Genomic DNA, 23,742 nt, shown 5'->3' on the forward strand with positions numbered 1-23,742 from the left:
AAACAACACACCAGTTTCAGCTCAAGACAGAAAATTGCCAGTTCCACAGCTATTCAGAACTTGGGTTATGGTTCATCTTCTCTGAGCTCACTGCAGAGACCTGTACTCTTACTGCATACTCGGCAACCTCAACTAAAAACACTCAGATATGTCAGAGGTTATGCAAGAGTCCTTCCCCAAGAAGCTATAGATACTGACCTGCAAAGAAAGGATAAACTACTTTTTGCATTCCCGTTTTTCAAGTTAGAGAAGATAGAGAAGCTTTGTTCACCCCTCCCTATCCAACATTTAAAAATTATTCCCTTTAACTTATAAAAATTCCTTACTAAAGGAATGCTATGTTTTCAGACTCCTGCTGTGGATCCCATTGAAAGTCAAAAAAAATTCAAGGGAATTTTTCCAGCCCCTCAAGTTAAGGGGATTTCAGAATGTTAGGATTTAACAAAAAATAAGGCATGCGTGATCTAACTCATCAGACATTTGGATTACTGGGCCATTAACAAAAAACAGGTCTTCAAATAAAGAAATTAAAATCATCTTTTCCACATAAATCATCTTTCATTATCACAGTAAATGCCAGAATTCCAAGAAAAACAGAAAATTTGCTTTTGTGGATAACACAAACCAGAAAACTATTACCATAATAATAAAAAACAACTGAAATATTCTGTAAATTACATAAGACTGGGGTTTTTTTGTCTGCCACCCTCAAGAACTCTAATTTCTTACATGAAGCCAAACTACACTTTTGTACAACTGCAGCAACCTTTAACAGCACTTATAAGAGTTTCTACCAGTTGAAGAAATCAGATTTGATTTGAGCACTTCTCACTACTCTGGGGCAAGGAGGATGATGCATTCAGCTGAACTACCAATAAAAACATACAGACCTTTTAAAATTCATACCATGGAAAGTCTATTTTAAACAAATAGCTAACTCTGTGAAATAAACCCCTGTCTTACTGTAGGAACCAATAAAAGCCAAATTCTCACTCATTTTAGGAAGGGAAGCAGAGGTGAGTAGTGCTCTCTTTGAAGCATTATTTAAATTGTGCATAAAACTGCATTAACTTCGTATTTTCCAGAGCATCATCTGAAGACTGAGAAAGGGACATTAGTAATAAACACCTTAGTGGCCCATATGGAAGACAGAAAGGATCCATGGGAGCTGAGTGCCTAACACCTTGAGTTTTGGTGTATTTCACTGGTCCTAATCTTGTGCTCCTGTAAAAACTCAGTGGGACCCCAGCAGACTTAAGAAATCCCTCAGATACCAAGCGTGGAAGAGATGTGGTACTCCGAGGTGACCCAGTACACAGCCGAGAAGGCTGGTAAAATGTGATCTGGACTGAAGCAGTGCAGAAGTCTGAGCCTACAGTGAGCCTGAAATAAAACCTGCTTAGGAAGCAGTTCGGGAGTCTCTGTGCTGCTGAGGTACGTGGCAACACGCTACAGGGAGTGATCAGCTCTACAGCCTTGAGCGCGTGGAAAGCAACAGCAAGTCTCTTTATCCTTCCTCACTTCAGACCTCCAGGGATAAAAGAAGCTGGAAAAACGAAGCAAAGACAAGGAGCTCCAGGAGGTAAGGACACTGCTGTTCAGAGCTCATCCTATAAGCCTGTGACCTGCCCCTACTTTGACACAGCATGATCCTCCTGAAGCAACAAATATTGACAAACGTTTTAACAGACATGTGGTGGGGAAAGGGTTGTTTTCACTGGGAAGAAGCCAAGCTGATACTTCCCATATGGTGATATCATTATTAGCGTTCCATATGGTGGACATTTCCTGCATAACCTTCTTAAAACAAATGTAGAGGACATCACTGTAGGGGAAGGGAGAGGACATAATTCAAAACCAGGTTATTGGATACAAAGTCCCTCAAAAAAAGACATCTATCCAGCATTCCCCCTTTTCTGCAAAAAGCTGGTGATATGCACAGCAGGACTTCAGAGAACACACATAAATCTGCCTTCCATACCAGCCTCTACCCATAAAGCACATTAGCCACTCACTACTTCCTCAATGTTTTGTACTTACAAGGAAGTTAAAAAACCAAAGGACTGAAAAGAGAGACTGAGAGCTTGTGTGTTATAGCTGACACTGCCCTCCTGCACTGTGATACAATAGGAAATTTTATGGATCCTCCTGTTTCACACTTATGTTTTCTCTTCAGCAACTTTCCCCTGGATTCTTCACTCTCATTTCAAGCTCAAAAGGAGAACAAAACATTTTTACATGACCCAGAGTTGCAAAGATCTTGGCTGCTCTAAAAGGAGAGCTTGCAGCAGCACAGCACACACATCCTCCTAAATAAGGTGGGGATGTAAGAAATTGATCCTTACACAGTTCCATCTGCTGTGACTCTCTAGATCAAAAGGTTTGAAGAGAATCTTACTTTAATATCTGGAAATTGGCCAAGGTACGTATCCATGGTCAGAAGTGCCTGATCCACCAGCTTCTGATGGAAATCCGTCCAGAGGAGGTCATTGTTCTGAAAAACAAAAGTAATGAGCTAACTACTAAGAAGACAGAGATCTGCAGTTCTGTTTTTGTCCATGAATGCTGCAGTCAAAATTTCAATCCCCCAGAGCTCTTAAGAAATAGTCATTTCTTTGGAGTAACTAAGGAGCAGATAAATTAGTTGAAAAGAGAAGTCACATCAGAAATGTAAAAACAGAGAAGAAAGCCTGACGCTGCTAATTCAGGTGATCTCTCCAAGGACACAGCACCCTTCGTGAACGTTCCTTTAAGGGCCTGCCTGCCCCCCCTCAGGGCTAGCCCCAGTCCATACAATGGAAGGAAGATGAAGGTCAGGCTGGCTTTACCTCCTTCTCCCAGCAGCCACAAAAAAGAGACACCTGACACCGCCAGTCACCATTTTCTGGTTTTCACTAACAACACTGTTTTCTGTAGAATAATTAACAGTAACAGAAAATTATTCTAGCCGTCTGCAGCCCTCACACCATCTGCCTCCACAGCCCTCACATCTAGGCTTGCACCCTAACCTGTGCATGCTGTATCCTTGATGTTATCTCAGGCACAGTAATTTCCCATCAACACTTCGGAATAGGTTGAAATTGCCTCTTTCTCCTGTTTTTCCACTTGAACAAAGGGGTTTGGTCAAAATATTAAGGAAAATGCCTACCTGATGTGTGAATTTATAATTTTTCTGGTAGGAATAGCACTTTTCTCCTGCCTGTCTTTTCATGAAATAGAGAAATATGAACAAAGGCATTAAAGGGGGTGGTGAAGGGCTGGAAATACTCCTGCAGACTTTCAGAGCAGCTACAGTTAGTTTTGAGGACTCATGCTCCCTTTGACCTCTTTGGCTCAAACCCTCTGAAGGGACAGTCTCCCAGGAGGCACTGCAGTGGCTCAGGAAGAAAAAGGGCCAACAGAGAATGTGAAGTGAAACCAGTCGAATTACAACTCCATTATTTACTGCAACAGCACTTCCTAATGGAAAGTTTCCATGTTAATGCAAGAATTGACCTGTAAACGTTCAAGTTTTGTTTTGTCTTGCTTTGAAGTCAGTATTTCCTGGGCAAGATGGAGATGTTATTTCAGGTGAGATTTTGTGCAGGGGACAGCAGAGGAAGGGAAGAATCCCTCTCCTGCTTTCTCTGTTCCTTCCCCACTGCTCCAATGCCACAGACAGCTGCATAAAACCTTGGTCCTGAAGCCTCATGGCAGGATCCACAGAGCTGAACTGCCACATCTGCTGCTCAGCAGAACGGCTGAGCAAGAGAGCAGAAAGCATCTGCCTCCAGCTGGACCCACCACACACACATGCCAAGGGGGATCCAAGCTGACAAATGGCAGGCTGTGCCCTAAGCTCCACAGAAAACACCTGGGCAAGTTGGACAGGCATCCCCCCACCATGGGATGAGAACAGCAGCAGGTTGGGGTAACACATGGCTCAGACAAACAAGGTGGCAACCAAAATATGGCAGCTGGTACTGCTCTGAGCAGGAGCTTCTTGCAGCTACACAGTGGCTGCTCTGACCATGCCTTGGCCATAGATTTAGCCTCCCCTTTGTCTGGCACAGAGCATAAACAATACATCCAGTTGACCCTACTGACTCTCTTTTGGCATCCTGTTTAGCCACTGCTGGGGGGACAAATTGCTTGTGGGCTTAAGCATATGGCTTTGTGTAGCATTCAAGCACCGGGGGACAGTGTTCTACATAGACAAAAATATAAGCCACATCACTTCAGCTTTCCCTTCTTCCCAGTGCTGAGTTTGTCTTTCCAATTCTGCAGAGTCACATGCCTGAAAGAAATGTGGCACACAGACATAGCTTCCAAAGTTCATCTTCACTGACAGACCAAGCCTGGTGACCCCAGATCCTAGACAGAGTCTTACCTCTGCTATTTTATTTGTGTCATCTCTTCCAGGCCAATCCGGCTCATAAACTTCCTGCAAACACTCTGTCAGCTTCTTGGAGGCCTCATGCATGGCTAGGAAAGAAGAGGGAACTGGTTCAGAAAGAAGGAAATGGTGTGTTCCTCACAGTTTAACCCTCGTCCTGAGGAATGGGGACACAGAAGGGTTATAACAAATGCTAAGTTCTTCCTCACAGAATGTCTGACTTGATACCACAGAGATGGAAGGTAACTAGGGGGAGAAAGGAACCAAGGATGCAGCTGCATCAAATCCTTTGCATTCATTCTCCCCTAGTAGGTGAGAGTCTATCTGCTAAGACAGCACCACCTGTTTAGCATCAAAGCACAATCTCATTCCATCCCAGCTGATCCTGAAGGATTCTGAAAGATTCCCCACCCAGACAAGGCTGACCTTTCCTACCACTCATACCTGTGGACACACCAGGAAGGGAATGGCTGCAGAAACCTCACCGCGCAGGTGAGCACTAGAAACCAAACAATCCTTTGCTCATGCAGATCTTACCTTTGACAGAAGCCAAGTAGGTTCGGAGGTCCTTCTGCAGCCTTGTGCCTTCGGACTGTGAACATAAGGGGAAGACCATCAGTTATTCCCTCAAATAAACAGAGTGTAAGAAGGAGGAGTCAAGCATTTCTAAATAAAGAAAAACGGTCTTGCGGATGGGCCACGCACCAGCCCTATGACCACAAGAAACATAAGTATTAACAGGAAGACCACACTGCTCTCTGACATGGTAAGCTCACAGCCAGTAACCTGCACACGTGTTTGGCCAACGATACCACCAATGTACCGAGTAACTTAATGTGGGTAAAGCTGTGATCGGCTCTTCCCAGCAGAGACAGCTTTACTATTTTGATTTCGTACAAGCAACTAGAGAGGGTCTTAGAGGCAACATTAGCTTAGAAGCCAAGGGCTAGTGGGGTCTATGTAACAAATGTAACTGAAGGAAGCCTGTAGGTGATGGAAGACAGATGCAATTGATTTATTTCATACTGGTTTGGGAGCAGTTTACCTCACCACTTTTTTCCTGCCACACTGCAAACCAAAACCTCGGTGCAAAGTGGGTACAATAGACCTCTGACCTGCCTAGACATCCTGTCTAAACTGTCCTGTGCAGCAGGGCTTGCAAAAACAGAGTTAATCATCTTTTTCTTTAGCTTCACTGTGGAGGAGGCCTGCCAGCAGGAGATCACACTCACTAAGGAAAGAAAAGGATTAAAACCAGAAGCTGAGCTGAGTTTTGCCAATTTGAACCTTCGGATGACACAGCTGAGTGCAGTACAAGAACCCAGACAAGAAAGGGTCATGGAGATTTTTACAGCAAAGTTGGTTCAGACATGAACACGTACATGCAGTCTCCACAGGACTGCTCTCCTGCGCTAGGATAAGCACACTCCCGCCCACCTCCCCTCTACCTTGCCATGTGTCATTGACAGTGATACAGACAGGGAAATACTCCCAAATCGAGACTGTGACATTACATAAACAGAAATGGAAGGAAGAACAAGGCTTGAGAACTTGACCAGCACCATCACAGAGCATGTCAAAGCAAAGGAAGGAACCTTTGAGGATTGAGGATACCTGTGTGCAGACAGCCTCTGGAGTAGGCAAGTAGTGCAGGAAAAGTTTGAGAGGCAAAGATCTGTTACAAAAGGGTTTCCCTTACCCTGTGGGATCTCACTGGATCCTCACTATCCCCCAAAGTAGACGTAAAAACAAGAATGCAAGAAAGCAACAGCTATGCCTCACATCTTTCCTCACAGCCTGCTGCCACTCCTCCTCTTCTTTCCCAGTTTGCGTCCTATTGCAGGGGCCCCCAGCATAATGTATTTTGGTAGCTGAAGACAACTCCAGAGATTGGGAGCTCACAGGACATCTCTGACAGCTGTGTCAGAGCTAACTAGCTTCAAAAGCAGATGTTTCTCATCAGCACTCCCCACCACTCAGGCATCTCTTGCCTCAACTGAGCTCACGCTGTGATCCCTTGTGCTCTCAGTGCAGCTGCGCTCTCTAAGCAGAGGCTAAATCTGCCCAGCTGTTGCAGTGGCAGTGCTAGCATAGTTTTGTGGAGAAATCCATCTGCTTCAAACACTATGGCCTGATTTGTTTTCCTTGCCTCGAAAGTTCTGGATGAGTTCACATTTGTTCTTCTCCTATTGCCATCAACAAAGGGAACAAGGGATGGGAAAGAGTGGGCCACTTCTATAAAAAAAAGTCAGAGTCCTCGTCTGGAGAAGCATTGGGAACCAATCCAAAGAGAGCACAAGAGAAAAGGAATAATGGCCACATCTGCTGCAGAAGTCCTAGGCATTCTTAAAACACAGAGCAAACAAATGTAGAGCTTTTTGCTAGCTTAAAGTGAATGTGGAAGCCTAGGCAGATGAGACCTTCTTAGCAGTGCAACCAGAAACCACCAGGGAAGAGATGCCAGAGTAATCAAAGAGCACAGACACAGAGGACCATCAGGGAGGCTGAGCTGACAAGCAGCAGCTCAATCAAGCTGTAATATCTGTTTGCTTGTACCCAGCGCAGGAAGCAAGAAAGGCTCAGAGGAAAGCAGTGCTGTCTGCCTAAAATTGGTCCATGCTAGAAATCACTGACCGGAACTGGCAAGATCAGGTATCAGAATACAAGAGGAAATGACACAGAAGAAACTATCATGCAAAATCCCACAGATGGGTACACTATCATCCTGCAGCTGTATCATTTTTAAAAATTACTACATTTGAACACACAACTTCAAGGTTATCAGAAACTCATAGGCAGGGAAGGTCCTTTGCAGAACTTGCCCACCACACACCTGGGCACATCTAGAACCGTAACTCTCAGAATTATAGCACCTTAAATTAGAAACCACCTCTCAAATTGTGCCTATACTTGCCTGAGTCCTGCCAAAGCAGCATATGACAGAACCCAGACTCATGAACTCTTCAAGTCTCAACATCCAGTCCCAAAGCCACAAGGACAAAAGGATCCTCTGAGAGGTGCACTGGCATCACAATTAAACACCAAACCAAGATTTTTAGATAGACCACCTGAAAAATCAGCAAGTCAGGGCCTAAATACTGGAATGTGCAACTGCAGCAATGCACAACTAGTCTTCTGTGTTCTCCAGGCATCCTCAACATCATTCATCTCGCTGTGATGTGCAGGCAATATGCAGTGCTGCATCCTGCAACCGGAGTGGCCTTTAAACATCAGCAAGGCGTGACTAAGAAAGTCAGAGTTACAGCTGATCTCCATGACTATGGGGTTACCCAAGCCTCTTAAAAGTACTAAGCCTGCCAGCGAGAGTGAATGGACTTTATAGCCCATGAGATCGGCAGGCAGAAAAATTTTTCAAAGAGAGGCCCATGTTCAGAGTTTTGCCATGAATCCTGTTTCTCCAGCTCCCCTGGGCACCAGAAGTTCCCATCCAAGTCCCTCTTTGGCATTTCCATTACTTTGTTTCTTGTCCACCAGTAAAGCAGCTCCCTCACTTGCTACGAGGGTTTCTTTTTATTACTTCAAGTATTAATGCTTTCCCAAGAAGCTTTGGCAACTGCTTTCTCTCTGTGCATGCAGCACCTGCTTTCTTCAAGCAGGCTACAGCAAGCTGTCAAGTACAGCCACGCTGCTGCACAAACACCCCTCACAACGCAGTCAGATGCTGTCAAATACTGTATAGAACAGAAACTTCTGAAACCCTTGACTGCACATTTAAAAGATGCTTCCTAAACTCGGAGGTAAAAAAAAAAAAAAAAAAAAACCCCAAAACAACAACAGTGAAGAGAGTTAAACTGGAATCTGTAAAATTTATCCATTTCCCAGTTATCAAAGAGCAGTAGGATTAAGGGTGTGCAAAGGGAAGTTATAGAGGTACGGTTCAATCTAAAGATGTTCAAAAATTTAGTAGCATAGTAAATTTTTAATTGCAGGAACATAAAAAAAAAGAGAAGAGAGAGAGAGAAAATATATATATATATATATATAAAAAAGTACAAAAACTCCACAAAAGGAAAGTAAAACTAGGACAAAAATTGAAGATCAGTGCTGGTCCTGAACCCCGTATTAATTTCTCATCCCTGCATGAACAAACTGACTTAAAACCTTTGCACAGGCCCAATGTCACTGTCTCTGTGTAGAAGTGACCACAGTAAGTTATTCTACTCAAACACGTGTCATCTTGCTGGAGCACGTTTTGCCATACTCGCAGCCACAGTGTAATTCAACCCTGTGCTCCTATAACATAACCAGGTATACTATGAAGGACAGTATGCACAGGAAGATGCACATTTAAAAATAGAAGTGCTATGCTTGGGGGGTTGGAAGACCTCTCTCCAAAGACCTAATGAACCACCTATTACTTACAGCTTTGTTAAATTTGGTTTCTTTTTGTACTTTTTTGGTTTTTTTGAGGGGGTTGTTATGTGCAATACCTTTCACTGGAGCACTAGCTAACTATGCGATTTTCCATAGAGCTGTTTCTTGGTAGCAAAGAGGTTTCCTAAAACCCTTTTTTCCACCCAAATTTTCAAAAGAAGTTCTTTCATTCTAACATTAAACTGCAACCCCTTCTTTTACATAACCCCCCTGGTTTTACAGTTCCAATGTGAAGGATTATTATCAGCAGGGATGTTCTACACCTGAGAGGGACAGGTAACGTCCTGTTCCAGATTAGATTAGTTTAGGGCTGGAAGAGAGACTGTGGAATTACAAAGGAGGGAGAAGTGGGGAAAGCATTGAAACAACTGCTTCAGATAAGCCCCTATTCAGCAAAGGTTCAGAGCTGTTAAGACACAAAGCACTAACAACTGGTGAGAAGCTCCCATCCTGGGGTACCAGGCAAGTTGTTAAACTTGTTTTGCTACACAGGGCTGGAAAGGAAACTGCTGGGTGTGAAGGGCTCTCCCCTGGACAGCAAGTCTCTCTCTGAGCTACTGACTGTCATGGTCCACAGCCAAACCTTCCCTGCAAGAGCAAAGATTAAGTCCACACTGCCTGCTCTGCAGGCTGAGGCTGTGCCAAACACTGCGGAGTACGGGCAGAGACGGATGCAGCTCGCGCCAGCAGCAGTTTGTCTCTCATGCGTTTGGTGTGAAACACTGTAAACGAACCCAGAACTTCCACACATGAAAGGTATCAAAACCCAGCCGCTCTGCCAGGCAGAAACACAACACAGTGCCAGGTGTAAGGGCTGCCACCAGCCTCCCACTCTGTCTCTCCAGTGAGTATTTCAAATGCAGGAGAAGAAATGCCAAAAACCTGGCACACCTCAAGGAGGGGCTGTGTTGCACCTTTGCAGTAGATCTCTTGCTCCCAGGTCTGCAAGGACAATTTCCAGGACAGACCGTTGTGCTGGTGGCTGACACAAGTCACGCTGTGAAAGGGAAGGCGGGGGGGGGGGGCCTTCAAATGAATTTTCTGGGAGGTTAATTGCCAAAGACAATCTGTCACGAGGGAGTAATACTGGGGCCAGTTGTGCTGCTTGTCAAGCCTTCAAGAGGCACAGGCGAGCCCTGTAGCCCTGCAGAAGCACGGTTACGTTCAGCTCATTTGTCACGTAGCAAATCCACCCACCTGAGCTAAACAGCTCCTACCGTTCAGAGACCTCAGAGTGGCGCTCTTACATGAACCTGAATGGACAGAGAGCTGGGAAGTGCGATGCCTCAACCAAAAGACACCTTGTTTGAAAATGAGTACGTGATTTTTAGACTGGCTCTCCATTCATCGAGAGCCCACGCACGGGAACCTGTGTCAAAGTGGCCCAACGCAGTCATTACAGTCAGAGCAGCCTCCAATCAGGCAGCAAACAAGGCCACTGTCTGGTCACACCCCAGCCAGTTCCAGAGCAGAGCTGCTCTGTCACAAGCCGGCAGCAAAAGATCAGCTCTCCTCCAGACTGACATTTTCCACCGGAGCAGACTTTGTAAGGAAAGGCCATAGAAATCTCACACATAGCTATATTACACACACATAGCACATATATAAAAACAAAAACAAGTGTGTATATATGCACATACAGTTGATTTTTTTTTCCCAGTCCGCTTGGCATCATAATAACTTCTCAGCCCTGGATATCTTAACAATCTAGATAAATGCAAACCATAAATGTGAGTTATCTTGTTTGCATTTATCTTGGGAAACCAAGAGCCAAGCAAAACCAACAGAACTCAAGTAGCAAATGTAGAGCTCCTGATAAATCATTTGGAGAATTTAGTTCATGGCCTGCCCCTGCAAGATGGGAAAATAAATTCAGCTGTAAAGGGCACAAAGGCAGCACTTTGTTAACAGGTTTCTCAGTGGCCAAGTGGAACTCGTGGCTTTGGAAATTGAAGCCATCCCAGACAGCCAGATCAAGACATTTGGATTTGAGTTTTTCTGTCCTTCTCCTTTAAAAGGGCTATTTCCTGAGTGCCGGTACATAAAAATTACACAGAAGAGTCACACATGGTAATGTCACGTAGTCAGCAAGAAGCCAAACTGTATTTCTCTGTGTACAAGACACTATCACTGGTGGACATGCTGTAGACATGTTGCATTAACTTCTGGAGCAACAGCTACTATCTCTGCCAAGAGAATGAGCACCAGTCCCCAGGAATCCGCAGTCAGCTCCAATTAGACATAAGTCAAAGTCAGACTGAAAGATTTTCATTATATTCAACTGTAGCAAATCCCTTCTCAGCTGGTTTTGCAACACATAACCACATCTGCTGAGTCTTAACAAACATGACACAGCTGCTGCTAGCAGCCCAGAAAAAGGTCCCAAATATTTCTGGGCACAATGGGGCTAAAGGATCTCCTCAGTACCACTTGAGCTTTGGTGTGGCATGCATTTCCTGCAATGAAACAGAAACAACACCTTCCTTAACACCAAGCACTATGGTGCAAATCCCCTGGGGTAACTGATGTTTCCCCCCTCTCTGGGTGACTGAAAGCTCCAGATAAAAAAGGCACACCCAGCTAAACATATAAACCGACTGCTGTTTAAAAGTAGAAGGGTGGGGAAGAATTGCTACACTGTTAAAATATTTGTGTGTGCTAAATTCTAGGGATGAAGCAGCCATGTGAAAGAATAATGACTCAGGCCTGACACAGCGATTGTGCAAGGATGGGGAGGAAGTCAGATTTAGATCTTGGCCATGGAAGGATGTTCCCTTTTCACCGTTGGCTTTCTCTGTCTCTTTTGCCCTCCGCTGCACTTAGGAAACTCAATCTTCCTGGTTCCATTTTATTTTTTATTTCTAATCTGTTTCCCATCCTATCCATCTTTCAGAGACACAGTATTGTTCTCATGTCTCTGCTTCCAGCCCAGCCCAGCAGGAAAAATTACATTACAAAGCATCTGCTAATTCAAGGAAGCGTCCCAGTTGAGCTACTTCTTTTCCTAAACTTTGATTTAGAACAAGTATTATTTATCACCATATGCTCCCACTGACTCCATGACAGCAACCCTGGAAGACAGGGTAATTTCTGGTAAGTGAACAGTTACGAGTTGTGGGTCACTTCAACAGGCCTATGGCACCATTTAATTTAACAGGCTTTAATTGCCTATTCCAACAGATGACTGGAAGTGAATACCGAAACCCAGGGTGTAATTACATATTGCCAATTATCTTACCAGCTGTTTGTTGAAGTTCTGCACGCACTGTTCAAACTGCTCATCTTTTGTTTCATCTGCTTTCCCAAGCTTCTGAAGGACCTGCAGAAAGAGAGGAGAAAGACAGGAGACTTCAAACACAAATATAATAAAGCAGAGACAAATAAACAGTTACAAGTTTTTGCTCATGATTCTGAAAGAAGGAAAGTTTAAAAGTTTCCCTTTTTCTTGCACTCAGAATTTCTGGAATATTTCTCCACAGAGTCATAATTTTAAAAAGGACTTGCAGATTAATCAGGATGAGCTCAGACCTCTTATACTTTGCTGTACCAAAGAGCATGACTGAGGTTTGCCCTTCACTGGTCTAACGGTTTTTGCAGATAACGCAATAGCAACTCAACTCCTGGACCAGTAAGAAACAAACCACATCCCTAATGCGCCTTGTGTTGTGTGGTTACACTTATGCTGGTTTAACAGGGTGGGGTTTTTTGCTCCCAGAACAGCTGGACTGTCCTCAGACACAGAAAGCCATTCAGGGACCTCCTTAGAGAAAGAAGGTGGCTGAAGCAGTGAAAGCCCCACCTTCTTTCCACCTTTTCTCACTCGGCACATGCTTGGCAGGAGCTGGCTGTTGGGGACCTTACACCATGTATCTACGGGACACTCAGTCCAAGTGTCATGTCTGAGAGTGCCAGCAGCCAGCCCTGCTCCGCTCACCGCTTCCCTGCGCAGCGCAGCTCCCCACAGCCTGGAAAAAACCCTTATCAGACCACTTCCCTTATCACACTTCTCTCTTAATGATCTCTCCATGCAGCTAAGTGGATCGCTCCCAGGCTTTGAACAAAGCATTTCATTTTCCGGGCAGGAAGGCAGGTCCATCACAAGAGGGCTGGGCAGCAGTTATTTGTCAGGTCCCAAGCAACTCCAGCAGCAGGGAGACCAGGATGTAAGCTATAGCTGGTTACGCTCGATTACAACATCTTTGTTAATAAAAAATAAACTTGACTGTGCAAAAAAAAAAAAAAAAAAAAAAAGCCTTGTCTCACAGGGCCAGTAAAACCAGAGAAAAGTCCAGCCAGTCCTCAGTCACAGGAGGTTCTGAGGAGCCAGAGATGAGCTAGAAAGGGCGCTGAGGGAACACTTCAAAAAGCAAGGGAGCCCTGGCTGGTAAGAGTGTGACTGCCCAAGAGGCAGAGAGCACTGGAAAGCTGAAGTCTCTCCTGCTCTGCTGAGCACAGCAGTCCCTTAGCCACAGGCCTCGGCTATCATGTTCAGCCTGTCTTGGAGGGAAGAGGGTCAAGACAGAGAAGCAGGTGCATGTTACTGCCATCAGGACTACAGGAAGGCCACTAGTAAGTGTCTCCAGAGCAGCACCCTGAGGGACTGCCAGGTAGCTGTGACAGCCACTCAAACCAGCTTCCTGCAGCTCCCTTGGCTACCCACGGATCTTCTCAGAACGGAAAGAGGATTTTTCCCTTGCAGGGCAGGGATCAGACTTTCCTGTTTGGTCCCCAAAATGGCATTGAGAAGGTCCGTGCAACAAGATGTAGAATAGAATAGAATATTGTCAGTTGGAAGGGACCTGCTACAAACTGCCAATGCACTTACTGGCTCCCACTCATCTTTTTACAGAGCCAAGGGAGAGGACATCTGTGTTATGTCTATTTGGCTAATCTCAGTTCCCCTCTCCCCCATATAAGCACGCTTATTCCCAGCTCAACCCTGACCACAATAGCCAATGCCAGCACTAGATGTGATAAATTTGTGCAGTTATTCCGCTTAAATCTCCTTATTTAGGCTGCGATTGAATGTCTAGGAGGGAATCACTGTTTTTCATTCTCCCTCTGTTCAACAGCCTCTCTTCACCCCCAGGAATTGCTGAGGTATTCAAGTGTCAACAAAAGTGCAGAAAGGACACTTACAGATGAAGACTTTGTGATCAAGAGCTGAATCAAAACCCTCCAGAATTGGAAGCACAACTAACTACAGCTCAAGTGACAGTAGCAAACATTGCAGTTACAAGCACCTAACGTTCTTGGTAAACCTGTCTATGCAGCAGGATGGGAAGAGCACAAATATTCCCTTCTTCCTCTCAAACCCTTGGCATAGAAGAGCTTGTTGGAGAACAGAAGAGGCAACACTGGTTGGACAGAGTCCTGTACCCCAGCCATTGGTGCCTTCTTTGCTCATCTGCTCCAGCTGAAGACAAGTGCACGCCACAGCAACGCTGCTGCTGAGGCTACACATTTCTCTGCCATGCCAGCAAGAGAGAAGGATTCAGTATGGCCTCATCTTTTTCATCAGCTAGTATGGTGAACCCCTTCCAGAAAGGATGCTGCTTAAAGGCCCTGTGTTCAGCTGCACTCCTCTAGGCCACTGGATCTATGGGGCTTGGATTTCCCACCTGCTGGGTGACTTCCTAGATGTCCAAAGACCCATAAAGTCAGAGGCATCCATGACCAACGAGAAAGTGTGCAAGCTGCAAATTCCAAAGGAGAATGATGTTCCCAATGTGCAGATCAATAGAAGTGTTGGGGATACAAAGGACCTTTTTATGGGGCAATGCATCTGTCTGGCTGGTCAGGAGACGAAATGCTTTCAGGCCTGGAGGGGAGGGGGAAGGAGAGCGTTAAACTGGGAGGAATCTGGAGTATGTCGCCAGGGTCAAAGGTTTAGAGCAGCCTCAGTGCTTCCTGGTATAAAACACTGAGCAGCACCCACAGACAATTCATTGTGGTGGCCATGCGCCTGCTTCCCCGTGTCCAACAATTTATCTGCAGTTCTACTGTCCCTCTGGGGACAAGCACACTGGGTCTGGGGTCATCTGTCCAGCTGAGATCTTCTTCCACCACGCTGGGGTGCTCTGCACAAGCCCTGCAAAACGCCAGGCACTGGAAAGGGCTCTAACCCCCAGCCTGCCTCTAAGGAAAAAACTGCTGCAACAGCGATGCTGAGCTGAGGAGCAGCTCTGAATGAAGGGGTGAAAGAAAGGATTAATACTAAGGAATCAAGCTGATAAATAGTGATCAATGATTTACTAACCTTGAGAGAAAGAACAGTAGAGTCATAAACTTAACATAAGGAGATACTTTCAGGATGCTCTAGCAAGAGCTAAGATAAGTTAGATGGGAACACCCTGAGGGGGTACAGACACACTGGCTGAGACCAAGATAAGGGAACTTAAGAACCAACTGATAGGGTGGAATAACCAAGGAAATTGGGAACCAGCAAAGATAAGTCATCAAGAAACCACCCTGGCAGCAAGAACAAAGCAGGACAAAGGTCTGAATCCACGCAGCTGGACATAGTGATAAGGAGGAGAGAACGACCACCAGAGAGACTGTGACTCCCGAGCACAGACACGAGATGGACGCAGAGACCGGGGAATAACCTGTCCTGGGAGGAAACTTATGATAACGATTTCTCGGAAACCTAATTAATATATAACCAAGTCCACGGGAATTCTATGAATACGCATGTCTATGATGCATAAATACTGTATCTGTTGCTTAACACGTTGCACACGTTTGGAGGAGCGACCCTCCATGCTGCCCAGCGCTGAATAAGCATACCTACTTTACAATCTTATAGATTGTGGAGTCCGTTTTCCGCACGTCAGGCGGAGGAAGTAATAAGAAATCCTGCATTTTTCCACAGTGGTGACACGGTGTGGGTGAAACAGAGGACTCGGGGATGCCAGCAAAAGAACAAGAAAGGAAAAACAAAACCAAGTTACGGGAGAGAGGCTGTGAGAAGTAAATCCCTGGCTACACCACAAAACTTGCTCTTGCTTCCTACACTCTTCTCCTCTGTGGCAGATGAAAGCTTGTGCCCCACGTCTGCCGGCCCTATAGGCAAATCCCAGCCACAGGGCCCACTCAGATCCCTTTGTTACTTGCTATGGGAGAGACAACAGCCCCTGGCTCCAGCAGGGCAAGGCTTATCTTCTCATATCGCTCTCCCTCAAAAACAGACCTGCCCCATACAAACAACCCAGAGGTCAAACCCTAAGGTCATTTGAGCAGCATCAAATGATGGCTCCACAAGGCTGGCCCTCAAGCCTGCTCCCAGCTCTCCCATCAAAGAACCATACAGACAAACCACATTAACAAATCCCTCTGGACCTCTTAGACCAGTTTGGGATGGAGCAGATGGCCCTGGGTGTGCTGCTGACCGCAGGCACATCTGTGCTCACTGCTAATAACCCGTGAGCTCACAGAACAACTCCCCTCCCCAGGCCGGTACGTGCCGTCATAGGTCAGGCTATTCCAAGGGAGCCAGGGCTGCTCCCTGCCTTCCCCTGCGACGGTCTTTAATCCTCCAGCTTGCTGCAAAGCCAGATAAAGTTCAGATGGAAACTTCAGGCTCTTTGATAGCTATTAATGGAGCAGATTTACCAGGGTAAGAGTCAGGACCCCACCATGGCTCCCAAATCTCAGGGCGGATAAGCGATGGTGTGATCTGTCAGCTGCAGTCTGGAGGCAAACCACACCAGGCAGCGGGCATGAATCTGGCATTTGAAGGATTAAGAAGCAACCATGGCTAGGCTCCTTGGTCTGTCCTTGACCTCAGAAGTCTTGGCACTGCATAAGGACAGGGATCATTTCAAGACAGTGCAAGATAGGCTCATGGAGGGAATACTTTGTATACGGAGTCCCACAAAACACCGTGTGGGATGGATTTCAGAGGGGGCTACAGCATTGCCCTGGCTGTATGGATTCAGTCCTGGCTCACTATGGATTCACTATCACAGGATGGGAATGTCATCCCAGCCAACATTTTTGGCCTCAGGCACCGGACATATCTGGACACTTAAACACCATTTTCCAGTGTTGCTTAGAAACCATGTCTTTTCCAACAGTTAGCTAGATCTACAGGTGGTCTGTGTTTCTCATAAACTAGGATCACAGGCACCCAAGCAACTACTGCAGAACCTCCAAATTCTACCCATGGAGCCTTAATTTTCCCTGCATTTAAATAAAAGCAACAAGCAACAAGGAGATTCAGAGTTTGACTGAAGTTTTAAAAGCACTTCAGGATCCTAGGAGCCAAGATGCTATTAACAAATAAATAAATGATCACATTTCTCTCCTATTGTGAATGTATTTGTAATCCGCTGTTGCAGGCAGAACTATCTGCAGGAAGCTTTGAATTAATATACTTTGAGAAGTGAGATAACACAGCAGAAGTGACAGAGAAATCCAGAAATCCTCTGTATCAGAGATCTGGCATTCTGCTAGCGAAGGTCAGAGAAGTAAAGGCATGAAATAGCCTTTAAAAAACAGGAACTTTTCCCAGCAAAATCGAAAGTTTGCTTGGAAAATCTGAGCTGCAGATTTTTCTCAAAAGCAAGACTGTGAGATTCACAGAGTGACTGAGCATTACATAAACACCACAGCTCCGCAGGACTGATTCGAAAGGAAGCATCTCATCTGGCTGCTGCTTACCCTCTTTTTTTCCAGGTGTATGGGAGGAAGCATTCCCAAAGGGCAAACCCCCGCACTGCTCAGCATAGGATCTCCCATGCTCTGCTTTGAGCACTGGGCACCGAGGAAAACAATCTGGAGATCAGCTCTGTGACCACCAAACTCTCTGATGTAGAGCAGCAACCACCATTAAGGACAAACATTCGCTGGCAGTGCAGCAGCAGCTAGCACCAAACAGCAGCATCAGACCAACTAAAAAGCAGTTCTGCTTTGCCCTAAATTGTGACTAACAGATTCATGTTTATGCTTTCTAATAAATATAAACCAGCTGTTTAATGTATCCAGAGCTCTCACTCAGCACTTTCCTTTGCTTTCTTCTGAAATATCAATTCCACTGCAAAAGCCCTGAAAACCCAATATTCTCAGCGAATACCATGTAGACCCATTATGTGAACCAGTAACCTAACAAAACTCTACTTTTCATGGCATATGGACCAAAAACCGGTTTAGAGAATGCAGGTGATGAATAGGAAAGCAAAAAAGAAATGCAGCTTTTGGATATGAGAGCTAAATCTGCCCCTGAAACATCTCAATTTAGGGTGGTCCGGCCCTGACGAAGGGAGAGTCATTAAGCTCACAGCCAGAGCAGATACAGTTTGAGACCCACAGGTCCACATCTCACTCCTTACTGTATCAGAGAAGTGGCTGGGGTTACATCTTACGGACACGGGCCCAATGCTCCTAAATCACTCCATACCCTGTCCTCTCCACCCCCCATAAACGATGCCTCTGACTTTCGCTGTATCTGCCAACTCCAGTGCATTATCTCCAGCTACCAACTGGGCACAGAGCCAATAAATACTGTGACTAATTTTGAATTACAACAAATTGGCATGTGCCAATGGGTCAACGAGCAACAGAACAAATAAATCTTTGATCTCAGGATGCTGCCTGTTCTTCCATGGAAGATGTTTTACTCTGAAGAGAGGGAGAAGAAAAAGTGTCCAAGTCAGAAGGAAAGCACAAAGCCACATAACTCAGTAAGGTACAAAGGAAGTTTCACTAGCTTTTTTTAAGCCTGGTTTCTTCTCTGCCCAAATGAAATGTGACTTGCTCAACGAAGCAGATTTGCGATAATGGAATAATTTGTTTTTTACACTCAGACTCTGGGAGAAAAGCAAGAGCGGCAGCGGGAGTCCTGCTCCCCCCTCCGACCCTCTCTGGGAGCAGGGCACGTCCTCCTGCCCTCCATGCCTGCCCTAGGCTGGTTTTGGGAACAGCCTGGCCCTCCTCATGCAAGCCTGGCACAATTAAGTCTTTCTTTGAAACAACTGAACAAAGGAGGATGGGGGTGGAGAGGAAGAAACTCCAAACATCTTAACGCTTCATTTTAAATTGAGAAAATTATTCCTGTGGCTGAGCAATCAGCAATACCCTCAGATCACTGGAAGATGGGAAAGGGCTATGTTGCACTTGGTGCAGACAGAGCGGTTCTTGTTTGCTTCTTACTTGCTGACAAGGTTCAATAGACCCTGCAAAGACAGGGCTAATCACTGGGCTAAGTGCTGGGAAATTAGGGTTCAATAATCCATTGTTAGAGACTTCCTGAATGACCTGGAAAAATCCATGTCCAATGTCACATCCATCCCGCTGTAAAGAGGAGTGTTTGTTCAGCATGACACAGAGTCACCACATTTATCCCTGGCATCCCCAGCTGGCAAATGGGAAAGAGAGGTACAGAGAGATGAGATGACCAGTTTTGAGTGCTTAGCTCAAGATATACTGACTTTGATTTTCACAGGCGTCCCTCTAATTAATGTGACAGTTTGCATGCTTGGCCATATTCTAAAACCCAATCTGACTAGGGAAAAAACCAAACAACTGAAAATATACTTTCCTGGTCACACTGTGGTGTTGAATTCTCAGAACATCCCCCCAAAATACACTAACAGTGAAGAAGAAAAATAGAGCAGATTGCATGGAGATCCTTTGCTAACAAAAGACTTTTTAAAAGGTTAGATAAGCATCTCAGGTGTGATTTAAGCTGGACTGATCCCACTCCACACAGGGGATGGACCTTGTAAGGCACTTCCAAAGCTAGTCTTCCCAAATCCTGAAGACGACAGCAACAGAAGGTCAATCACTTTGTCTCCAAACAAATATCCTCACTTAAAAGACCTCAGTCCTTCATCCATATCATAGTCAGAAGTGTAACACACAACAAAGCGTGACTAGATAATAATGGTGCATGGAACCTATCGTCAAAGAAACACGTCATGGCCATCTTCCCCAAACAGCACTATATTGCAAAATTTCTGTAGGAGCAAGAGTCATGCTGTATTGCCTTGACTGTTCAACTCAAATATCTGCCCCTGACAGCTACTAAAGAGCAGCCTCACTGTGACCTGCACCTTCAGGACACATCTCTCTAGCTTAGCATGACTCAGTGTGGTCACATTAGGCTGCCTTACAAGGTTCATTCTTCTTCACTCTGTAATCAATACAGAAACAAACAAAAAAAAAAAAAAAAACCAGGAGCTCCACTTTCTCATTCTGAATTATTTTCTGGAGAAACCCGCTTCCCCATAATGGGCTCAGATAAAATTAATAGCAACAAGTTTCACCAGGCTGAAATTACCATCCTAAGAATATACCCTTGTTTCTGATCATGCCAGGTGTAAGGCAAAATGTAGAAATAAGCACAGCAGGTGCAAGACTTTTTCAGGTCTGGTGGCTTGGAATGATGGTCAGCTTACCCTTAAGGCCGAGTCATAAATAGTGAGTAATATCCCCAATATCCCCAAGAAGGGGGTACACAAAGGACCTGTCCCATTTTTGAAGCTGCATGTTGCAGCACACTCATCTAGGAATGCCTATTTCAGCACTTTCCTTTGAATACATTGCTGAAGACTCCCCTCTTTCTAGGAAGCATGAAAAGAGGATCGTTTGGCTGCAGCAGATTCTTCTATAGCAGTTGCCATCCTTGATCCAAACTCGGAGGCCTTCCTTGAAGCAACCGCAGGGTACAAGCCTGTAGCGATGGCCCTATGGGCACGAGCTACTCCTAACTGCACCATGTGCTTCACCCAAGACCTCTGGGTCCTTGCACACTTCATCATCCTGCCTACCAGAGGCACGATTTACCAGCAGTGTGAAAGGGGATGCCATCCCCGCGTTACCAGTCACGTATGTGTTCCCACAGCAGGCAAGGACACGAGTAGTTCAGCTGCCCCCTCTTCCCTGCTGATCACGGCTAAGTCCTCTACACAGCGCTCACTTCTCAAGTGTCTCTTTCCTACGTGGCAGAAGATGTAAAGGCCAGCTGACATTACCACAAGGCAGAAAGGGTGCTGTGCTAAAGCTCTGTCACACCTGCACCAAACAGGGTTCCACAAGCACCTGTATCTGGGAGTTTCGCATATGAAGCCAGAGAGCAGGAGAGGCACCTCAGGGTGCTCTTCTTTATTTCCTTTATTTAAAAAGCTTGGGGGGAGCAGAAGAGAGAGGGCTCCTTCCTATGCTAGAGCTGCAGCATTTTTTGCTAAATCCTTAAACAACTCAACAACCCTTAAGCAATTCAAGGAAAGTAGTTTTTCATGCTCATCCTCTCCTCTCAAATCTTCACATCAAGATCTCCCAGCCAAGGCAAAACATTAAGTGCTCCTAATTATCAACTCAGTCACTTCTGTCCTTCACTCAGTTTCTAGTTCTCAGATAACCAGATCTCATTCAAGCTCAGCAGCTTTTATTTTTGACAGCAGTCTCAGAGCTCAGTTACCAGCCTTGGACAAGAAGGCTCACTGCTCAGCTCCAGGCTGGAAGAGTGTTGACAGATGCTGAATATATTACCAACAAGTGGACATGAGCTGTCAACCCCAAAGGAGAAGGAAAAGGCACACTGAGGAAACTTTGTTATGGTAAATCAATTGAAGAGGGGTCTATTAAAAAACTTTTCAGACTGTCTTTATTCCCTCTATGCACCATACAATAATCAGCATTAAAAACCGGACCATGAACCAATACAGGGGTGATTGTTTAAAATTGCTGCAAAAGACTCAAGGAGAGCATTAGGGAGGTACATAGCTACTGTGAAATGGCTCAAAAATTCTCTTTAATCTGAAGGGGTGTGGAAAGAAATAAAGTTTCCCATTACCGTCTTCCTCCAAGAAAGGCAGTACCCATCTACCTCTCCTATCGTTACAGATGTCACATGGAATACCTAGGGATGTTGGTACTACTCCATGATTAGCTACTGAAATAATAAGGTTCATCAGATCAGCAGAGCTCTGCACCTTTCATTCACAGGAGTGCTGGTGGACCAACTCCTCCCTCTCAGCCGCACCTGTACTCCATGCCCCAGAAATCCCAGATGCAGGCAGCCAGGAGTGCTGATCACAGCACCAGTGCAGTTCCAAGCTTGGTCTGCTTTGCATGATCGCTGACTGCACACAACCTCAAGGCAAGAGGCCTTTCTTCTTCCAGATTTGGTTACAGTGAGATCCAGACCCCGGGGTTTTACCCTGCAGAATTGCTGCAGTACTAACGGGTTATCACACTAACAAGAATGAATCTGGGCCACGTTTCCAGCTTCGCAAAGGGCAGAAGGGCTGCAAAGCACATGGAACCAAAAATCCCCAAGTCTCCTGCAGACAAAAGACGCAGCTCACTCGACAAACATCAAGTGACAGCGTAAAACACTGCTAGCAGTGCTTATGTAAGTGTAGTTTTGCAAACTTTAAGAGCAAGGAGTGAGGGAAGTGAAAATAGAGAGGAAAAGGAACAGTAAAAGAAAATCCTTTCCAGCAAATCTTTTCCCACACATCACAGGTAGCCAATTGTTCCTGACCAGGAACTCAGAAGTGAGGTAAAGCAGATGCAAAGACATGCGGACTGCTGACGTGACGGAGCAGTTCTGAAGGGGCTGATGCAATGAAGTCCCTCTGCCCTGATAGTACATTTGCGCCTTCATTTTAGACGAAAAAGAGCCAAACCCAGGAGCTTTCCTTCCCTATAATGGATGGCTGAAATCACTTTTCTAAATGCTAGTGTTTTTCTGAAATGGGTTCATCTGGTTTACACAAATGGCTTTTCTTTACATTACTTGCCATCAGATCTCTCTGCCCAAGTAACTCTCTTACACTGTCTGAAGTCACAGGTGAATGCTCCAGAAACATATGGCCAGTAAGTTGTTCATGATGTTCACAAAGGGCCGAGTTCCACCAGCTTTCATAGTCTGTTTTTCATCATAATGCCAGGGGAACATAGGTGCAAATCCTTCATGCATCTACTGGAGTACACATAGCACCTAGGCCTTAGGGCCAAGTCTAAAAGGCAGTTATTTCTATCTGGATTATACGACCTCTTGCCAGACCAGGCCTTGGAGAAGACTGTCAGAAGAAAGTAATGTTCCTGGAAGAATGAAGGCTTACCAAAGGTCTGTAATGGGAGACAAAACCATCCCGCTTTAGGTCACTGATCTGAAATAGGCTTCTAAGTGAGAGTGACCAAAACTTGTTCCCACTCAGCCACCATTTAACAGTGTAAAGTTATGCACGAGCTCAGGACACCTCTCGCTCAGCTACCCATGGACAAGGACCTGCTCTCTCCCTCACACTGTGCTTCAGCACTTTGCTTGAGGATCGAACGGGACAGCAACAGCTTCTCCAACATGCTCATCCTTCAAGGCAGGGCTGAGAAGCACTTCATAGAATCACAGAATGGTTAGGGTTGGAAGGGACCTTCAAAGGTTGGGCAGCTCCATTCTCCTGGGCTTGTCTGCTGTGGGAGGGAGGAGGACTTTTCTCTTGGGGGAGGAGTTCATTAACAGGAGAAGCTTTTGAAAGACTAACATGAATGCATGGCAAGAAATTAAGTCTCAGCAGTCAGCTAAGATCACATGCTATTTCCAGTTACACCCACAACACATGTCATTAGCTCTACACAGGTGGGCCTAAGGCCACCAGACAATTCCAAGGTGGCTTCCTCCAAAAAAAACCAAAACCACCCGTCAAACTTACAGTCCCACAGATATGAATATTTACCACATATTTCCTGAGAACAAACCAAAAGTGTCAAAGTAGGTTGTCGTGGTATAACCCTCCAGCGCTCAGGTATCTCAAACAAGGATCCACAGCAACCAGACCATGAAAATCCATGCAGGTTGAACACCTCCCTTGTTCATTCAGCCACAGTTTGAAGTTCTTGTTCCATTTCTATTTGCAGAAGCTCTTTCCTGCTTTTTTATCTTACTAAGCACACACATGCAGACAAACACAAAAATCACCGTCTAAACTTAGACTGGAGAAGCTAGCTCTGCTGCAAATGTCACC

At 45.4% G+C, this 23,742-nt stretch overlaps 1 protein-coding gene across 10 annotated transcripts in view; it reads right to left on the minus strand.

Moving 5' to 3' along the window:
* Positions 1-23,742, minus strand: part of BIN1 (bridging integrator 1) — a 95,966-nt gene that overhangs the window by 44,819 nt on the left and 27,405 nt on the right. For all 10 annotated transcript variants that reach the window (XM_086750607.1, XM_086750613.1, XM_086750612.1 and 7 more), the window contains exons 2-5: positions 12,009-12,089; positions 4,913-4,967; positions 4,370-4,464; positions 2,399-2,494 (exon numbers count right to left, since the gene is read on the minus strand). In XM_086750607.1, coding sequence (XP_086606733.1) covers positions 2,399-2,494; positions 4,370-4,464; positions 4,913-4,967; positions 12,009-12,089 — 327 coding nt within the window. The remainder of the gene's footprint in view (positions 1-2,398; positions 2,495-4,369; positions 4,465-4,912; positions 4,968-12,008; positions 12,090-23,742) is intronic.

The sequence above is a fragment of the Chlamydotis macqueenii genome, chromosome 6, assembly GCF_036417535.1.
Source record: "Chlamydotis macqueenii isolate bChlMac1 chromosome 6, bChlMac1.mat, whole genome shotgun sequence".
NCBI classification, from domain to species: domain Eukaryota; kingdom Metazoa; phylum Chordata; class Aves; order Otidiformes; family Otididae; genus Chlamydotis; species Chlamydotis macqueenii.